Source organism: Aedes aegypti, chromosome 3 (assembly GCF_002204515.2).
Source record: "Aedes aegypti strain LVP_AGWG chromosome 3, AaegL5.0 Primary Assembly, whole genome shotgun sequence".
Taxonomy (NCBI): Eukaryota; Metazoa; Arthropoda; class Insecta; order Diptera; family Culicidae; genus Aedes; species Aedes aegypti.
Window position 1 is genome coordinate 22,303,660 of NC_035109.1, and position 7,372 is coordinate 22,311,031.

General features: G+C 38.9%; 1 protein-coding gene across 1 annotated transcript; it reads left to right on the top strand.

The window, feature by feature from the left end:
* Window positions 1-1,157: 1,157 nt before the first annotated feature.
* On the top strand, window positions 1,158-5,446 carry LOC110679440. Its single transcript, XM_021854020.1, has 3 exons — window positions 1,158-1,666; window positions 4,094-4,208; window positions 4,919-5,446. Exons 1-3 carry the CDS (start codon window positions 1,443-1,445, stop codon window positions 5,105-5,107), a joined length of 528 nt encoding a protein of 175 aa, XP_021709712.1. The 5' UTR covers window positions 1,158-1,442; the 3' UTR covers window positions 5,108-5,446.
* Window positions 5,447-7,372: the final 1,926 nt, after the last annotated feature.

Genomic DNA, 7,372 nt, shown 5'->3' on the forward strand with positions numbered 1-7,372 from the left:
TTCTGAGAGGAAGCTTTTCAAACTTCTGAGAGGAAGCTTTTCAAGCTTTTGAGAGAAAGCTTTTTAAGCTTCTGAGAGGAAACTTTTCAAACTTTTGAGAGGAAGCTTTTCAAGCTTCTGAGAGGAAGCTTTTCAAGCTATTGAGAGGAAGCTTATTAAGCTTCTGAGAGGAAGCTTTTCAAGCTTCTGAGAGGAAGCTTTTCAAGCTTCTGAGAGAAAGCTTTTCAAGCTTCTGAGAGGGAGCTTTACAAACTTCTGAGAGGGAGCTTTTCAAGCTTCTGAGAAGAAGCTTTTCAAGCTTTTTTGAGGAAGCTCTTCAAGCTTTTGAGAAGAAGCTTTTCAAGCTCCTGTGAGGAAGTTTCTCAAGCTTTTGAGAGGAAGATTTACAAGCTTCTGAGAGGAAGCTTTTCAAGCTTCTGAAAGGAAGTTTTTCAACCTTCTGAGAGGAAGCTTTTCAAGCTCCTGAGAGGAAGCTTTTCAAGCTTTTGAGAGGAGGCTTTTCAAGCTTCTGAGAGGAAGTTTTCAAGCTTTTGAGAGGATGCTTTTCAAGCTTCTGAGAGGAAGCTTTTCAAGCTTCTGAAAGGAAGCTTTTCAAGCTTCTGAGAGGAAGCTTTTCAAGCTTCTGAGATTAAGCTTTTCATGCTTCTGAAAGGAAGCTTTTCAAGCTTCTGAGAGGAAGCTTTTCAAGCTTCTGAGATTAAGCTTTTCATGCTTCTGAGATGAAGTTTCTCAAGCTTCTGAGAGGAAGCAGTTTAAGTTTCGGAGACGAAGCTCTTCAGGTTTGGATAGAAAAAATATTTTTAAAGTTCCGAGAAGAAGCTTTCAAGCATCCAGAAAAACTTTTCAATCTTCGGAGATAAAATTCTACGAAATTTGCTTTTCAACATTCTAAGTGGAAGCTTTTCAAGCTTCTGAGATAAAGTTCCTAGCCATTTTATTCATAGCCAATTCGTCTTTGGAGGCCTGAATTGCTACTGTAGAAAGAGTTTGAATTTTTTGGGTGGCTGTTTATCTTCAAAAAGCTGTTACTCTAAAAAGAAATCGATGAGTACGTTTCGGAACCTTCCACCAAAGAAATGAGCCTTTCCAAACTGAGCCACATGTCACTAATTGCCTCTTGACAACTCGTCAGGTGCGTTAAAGTAGGCACTGACCTCTCCAAAATTCCACTTAGGAATCAAATTCCATTTCTCATCTTTCTGGTCACAGCACAACCCATTTCCGGAATGAATTTCGACGATTTGAATCGCACTGCAGACTTTCTATTCACGGAATGTGAATTGGATTTGGAGCCTTCCTTTGTCCGGCAAGCCGAAGCAGTTCGCCAGGGGGATTCAACCGTTCACTCCAACGTCGATTCGGTAAGCAAGTAGTTCCATTTTCTGCACTAAATTGCCACAATTTGTCGGTTCATTTGGCACCGGATTTTTGTCCCCAAAAAGATGGCCTCACTCCATCCCGATTTGCTATCGCTGGAACGTGATCAATCCGGGCTGGAGGGTGCGGTTCTGCTTATCGGAGAAACTTTAGCCGAACTGGAACAATCAATCACCCGGCTGGAGCGGTGCCCCCAAGAAGTGGCCTTGCCTTGGCGAACGGCTTTCAGTAATAACGGTGGCTCCTGGTGGTCACAGCAGGGAAATTTGTTCGCAGACAGAAACAGACTGTGAGTTTTGATTTTCTTCTTGTTCGATTTTGATTGAACCGAAGGACTGCTCATTTTATAAAGTGAACACCTTGTTAGGGTTACCAGACGTACTCTTTTTAGAGTACATGTACTCTTTTTTGTCTAAAAAATTTTTGTACTATTCTTTTTGCCAAATGGGCTAAAGTGTACTCTTTTCTAGTTATTACTGACGATCACCGAGTAAATCAAATAATCCTTTGAAAAAAAAAACAGATGTTTCTCATAAAAAACAGGATATCCTACGATTTTCGTTAAATAATAAATAAACGAAAAACCAAATTTGGTACTATACCATTTGATTCCGCTAGTTTGCATCCTTTGACAGATACGCGTATTTCGACCTCAACCTTCAGTGTCGTGTACTAGACCCGAATTAGGAGTACACGACACTGAAGATGGCCTTACGGTTGAGGTCAAAATACGCGTATCTGTCAAAAGGATACAAACTCTACACTGTAAACTTGGCATTACCCTTTAAGGTGTAAAAAGTACCCACTATTTTCTGATATATGAAGCTGTCAAAATAAAGGATAGTTCAAAATGTTGCATAGTGGGTAAATTTTGCCCATTTGTAAGTTCCGATGGTTTACCCTTTAATGAGTGAAAAAATCCTTAAGATATTTTGGCGGATGCTGTTTTTCAGTCCGTTATGTTTCATTGTAACTGGAGTCGCATCTGGGTCGCTAATAATGCAGGAGTGTCTAGATTTTCAGGTGAGTCCAATATCGAAAAACATTATCCATCTCATTTGAAGAAACGCTGTTGTTTTTACAGAATGGATTTTAGAACCAAACAACTTCGTTGCTGTTCGTCTCTACAATCAGGAGCATTATCCAGATTGGAAACTGCGGCCAAACGCCCGAGAGCAGTACTTTTATATAGAAATTGATGTTAATATCAAGCAAAAGCAACATTTATTGATTAATAAAGTGCAAAACTGCTGTATGATTGTTTGTCCTTTATTCTTTATTATTATTATTCATAAATTAATTTCAAATTGTTATTATAAGTCGTGAAACTAAAAACAGAGTAAAATTTACTCTCTTTCCTAACTGAATTCATTTCGAATAGTGGGTAAAATTCACTCGTTAGTTTGACGTACAAGCCGTTTACTCTTTAATGGGTACAGGCCCTTTACTCTTTTTATGAGTTAAACTAGTTTCTCTTAAAGAGGGTACTTTAGTCTTACAGTGTAGTGGAAATCAATGATGTAGTACTAAATTTGGTTTTTCGATTATTTATCGGTAATCCACTAAACAACACAGAGATTTATTATCGTTATATAATAGCTGAATTGGATTGGAATAATTAGCTCAAAAATGATTAGAATGTATTCAAAAGCTCATATATCTCACTAAATATAGAAACAAGAGACTAGCGGTAATAGTTTCCTGTGCAAACAAATATTGTTCTACATTTGGTAAAGAAAATTCTTGCTAAAGTACCAACAAAATATTTGATAGACTATAATTTTGCCAAAATTTGAACGGCTATATGTGTGATATTCGTAATCATAAAAAATATATAAATAATTCACTAATAATGCCCAGTATAGTAATCAAGCATGTTATGGGATAAGCGAATGAAATTTAGATTAAATTACGTGAAATTTACTATAAAAAAGTAAGACAAACTTAACTGTGAATGTGAGAAAATTGACTTTGAATGTGATTCTGACATTTGTTTGCATTATTATGGTGAAAAAGATGTATTTAGTAAATATTTCCAAAATGTTGGAAATTGCACTGTTTTTTGACAATTAAGTTAATGTGAGCAACGACTTAAGATTTATAAAACACAAAAAGTATCAAAGGAAATTAAGACAAACACGTTAGTTAAAAATAAGCATTTTCACAATTTGAAGCTTTAAGGCTAAGCGTACTCTTCAGTACTCTTTTCGAGTGTTGAAAAAATGTACTCTTTCCGGTGAGAGCAAATATGGTAACCCTACACCTTGTGAACAATATTGAATATCAACTTATTAGTAGAATCGAAATCGGGTTTCTGTACATCGTTCGACCAACATTGTACGATCATCTTCTTTATGGCATTACATCCCCACTGGGACAAAGCCTGCTTCTCAGCTTAGTTTTCTTTTGAGCACTTCCACAGTTTTTAACTGAGAGCTATCTTTGCCAAAGTTGCCATTTTCACATTTGACCGACCGGGAATCGAACCCAGTCATTTTCAGCATGGTTTTGCTTTGTAGCCGCGGACTCTAATCACTCGACTAAGGAATGCCCCAAACTGAATTCGATTTCATTAATAAATAAAAATTATATTACCTAAACAAGGTGTCCACTTTATAAAATGAACAGCCCTTAAAAACCATCGATAATTTTCTTCGGACATTTTTCGCACGATGACTTTCTGCTGTTCGGGCGATGACTCGGAACAAATGGGCAGCTACCGGGCGTTGCTAGAGGTAAACGCACGAATGACGGACCCGGACCGTGATTGGCCACCGGATGCCGACGTGATAAAGCAACAGATGTGCGAGCATCGACGACGGTACGAAGAGGTAAGTTTCTAATCTTTACTCTCGACCAGTTAAAAGTTTTTCATGGGGTTCACTGCAAGAACAGCTCTCATCTTTTTGTTTCAATCCATAAAAGATCGGGACAAGACTTGAGTGCATGAAAAGGCTCGTTGTCGGAAACTAACCAACAAAATGAAAATCTTTTTAAAGCTAAATCGAAGGGAAGAGTAAGACCAAAAGATTGTAAGTCGGGAATGTACCTTGACCCTTCTCATTTATGGGTAAGGCTGGATGTAAGTGTGGCATAAGACTTAATTTTAACTATCCTTAACTATTTGAACATGACAATAACAAAAAATCGTGGTTTTCCATAGGCAGCTTATTCTGAACTAGTGTGTATTGAGGGTATGAAGTTTTTAAAAATAGTTTATTGTTTCCAGAAAAACGCTCAAAAGCCCGACATGCAATTTCCTCATAGTAACCACTTCGGTACACCAAGTGAAAAATCGTATCCACCGCCTACACTACGTTTTGATAGTTATTGAAACGAACGTTATTGAGCACGCTTGGCTGGATGAGGTTTTTCACGGTCACACCTATTGTGAGCACCACACACTATTACATGGGTGTAGCCAGGCTTTCTAGTTCTTATCCTGTCAGTATCCAGCTATCTATTTATTTGTTCGTCCACTGACTACGCTCATACACTTTTAACTATTTTTAAAATCCCTTTCCTTTTCACATCCGCACAGCACTGTCCCGTTATTGGTGTCCTTGCATGTCACGTGGAAACGCTGGCAGCCATCCAGAAACAGCTGGATGCAATCAATGACCGACTGACGGTCAATGGAAAGCTGTTTCGGGAGATTGGACTCCACGGGGATCGATGGTTGGGCGATTTTTGCTGCAATCTGCTGGAAAACTGTAAGGAGGGTAACTAGAAGCTCGGCGAGTGAATGTGGGTGAACTGTAACGGGAATGGCTGCAACTAAATTGATTGGTAGGTGTATATCAAATTCATTATTCGTGAAGCTCCAAGGAAAAATATTATAAACAAAAAATAATCGAGTACAGTGCAATCTCATGAGTTGATATTGGTCATCAATAGGGATAAGAGGGATCTGCCTAATGTTGGAGCATGGCGATGTTTAAAGAAAGTTTGAATTTTGAAATTGAGTCACAGTAGGCTGTTTTTTATTTGAATTTATGCTGCGACATTTACTTCCCTTCATTCTGTTTTACTCGTTCTTTGAATAAAGTCGGTTGTGCATAACACTCTGGTTATAGTATTTTACTTTGTTTCTACCGTGAAATTCCGTCGGTTCCGACAGGTTATGGGCCCAGCAAAGTAGCTATACAGGCCAGAGAAAACGTGAACAGTGGTTCGTGGAAGTTAAGTATTTGACGATGGACATGGATCTGAAAGCTGGTGCGGTTCGTTTGAATTTTCAAAATTATGACTTGTGGAAGGAACGAACGAAACAGATCTTGATCCGGGAAGGACTTTGGCGCGTCATTGCTGATGATCTTCCTCCAAGAAATGGTCGGACTGAAGCTTGGATTGACAAAGATGAGCGAGCAGCGGCTACGATAGGATATCTGGTGGAAAACAGTCAATTGCAGCTGATCAAAAATGCTGTAACGGCACAAGAAACGTGGAACATATTACGTGAGTATCATGTTCGGCAATCGTCTGCTGGAAGAGTCGGGCTAGTAAAACGTTTGTGCAGACTGGAAATGGAAGAGGGTGGCAACGTGGAGGAGCATATGATTAGAAAGGATGCGTTATTCGATAAGTTCGCTGAAGTTGGTTGTGATATTGCGGAGGAGGTGAAGTGTAATTTCATTATGGCCAGTTTGCCAGAATCGTACGATAGTTTTGTGACGATGATTGAAGGCTACGATGGAAAACTTACAGAACGGACTGTAAAAGCAAAGCAGCTCAACGAATATTACAAACGCCAGCACAAATCTGAGATGCAGGAGGAGAAAGCAATGAAGGTAGCCGTCTTGAAGACAAGGAATGCATCCCGGAAGGAATATGACAAGGAGGACGATCGGCGCGTTTGCTTCGAATGTGGTAAACCAGGACACATAAGGAAGAACTGCTACGTTTACCTTTCCAGGTTGGCAGAACAGCAAGGAATTGTTCATGAAGCAGGAGAACCGTCAGGAAATGAAGCGAAAGTGGCTGTGCAGAGGGCCACCGATCGTTCAATATGTTTCTTGGCAACGGATAACACCCCAACTGACGGATGGATTATTGATTCTGGAGCATCGCATCATGTGTCGTCGGATCGGTCATTCTTTGCTAAATTAACTAGTGTATCGAGAGAACTCTGTTTAGCAGATGGAAGAGTAACGAAAGTTGTAGGAATCGGAGAGGGATATATTACTGGATTTGATGGTAGTGGAAATTCAGTAACAGTAAAGCTTAAGAATGTTCTGTTGGTCCCAGAACTAAATTGTAATCTTATGTCGGTTCAGCGTATTGTACAATCAGGAGCACGTGTTGAATTTGAGTTCGGTAAATGTCGCATTGAGAAGGACGAGAAGACTCTTTTAGTGGGAGATGTGTTAAACGGTGTGTACTGTATGAGAACCATGAAATAAACATCGAGGAGGAGTGTTGGAGCATGGCGATGTTTAAAGAAAGTTTGAATTTTGAAATTGAGTCACAGTAGGCTGTTTTTTATTTGAATTTATGCTGCGACATTTACTTCCCTTCATTCTGTTTTACTCGTTCTTTGAATAAAGTCGGTTGTGCATAACACTCTGGTTATAGTATTTTACTTTGTTTCTACCGTGAAATTCCGTCGGTTCCGACACCTAAAGACTACACACCAAAGGGGTTTTCGTATTATTTTTGTTACCGGCGTATAAAATAATCATTTTTTTTAAATTATAAGGTACCGTGGGGCAAGTGGGCAATGGAATTCGTATAGTTGAGATTCTTCAAATACTAGAGACTTTAAATTGAAACGAATGAGGTCGTGTATATTTTTTAGCTTGACTCCCAACAAATATAAGCAGTATAGTTGAATTTGTTTGTTATGTAAAATTGAAGAAAAAATACAGAACAAGTTGTTGAAAAATGTTTCCTTACTTTCACTTGCCCCACAAGTGGGGATATGACGTAGGATAACTCTTCAGGAGAAATCAAACGGAATCCATCAATAAGGTATTAAGAACCTTTTTATGTGGAT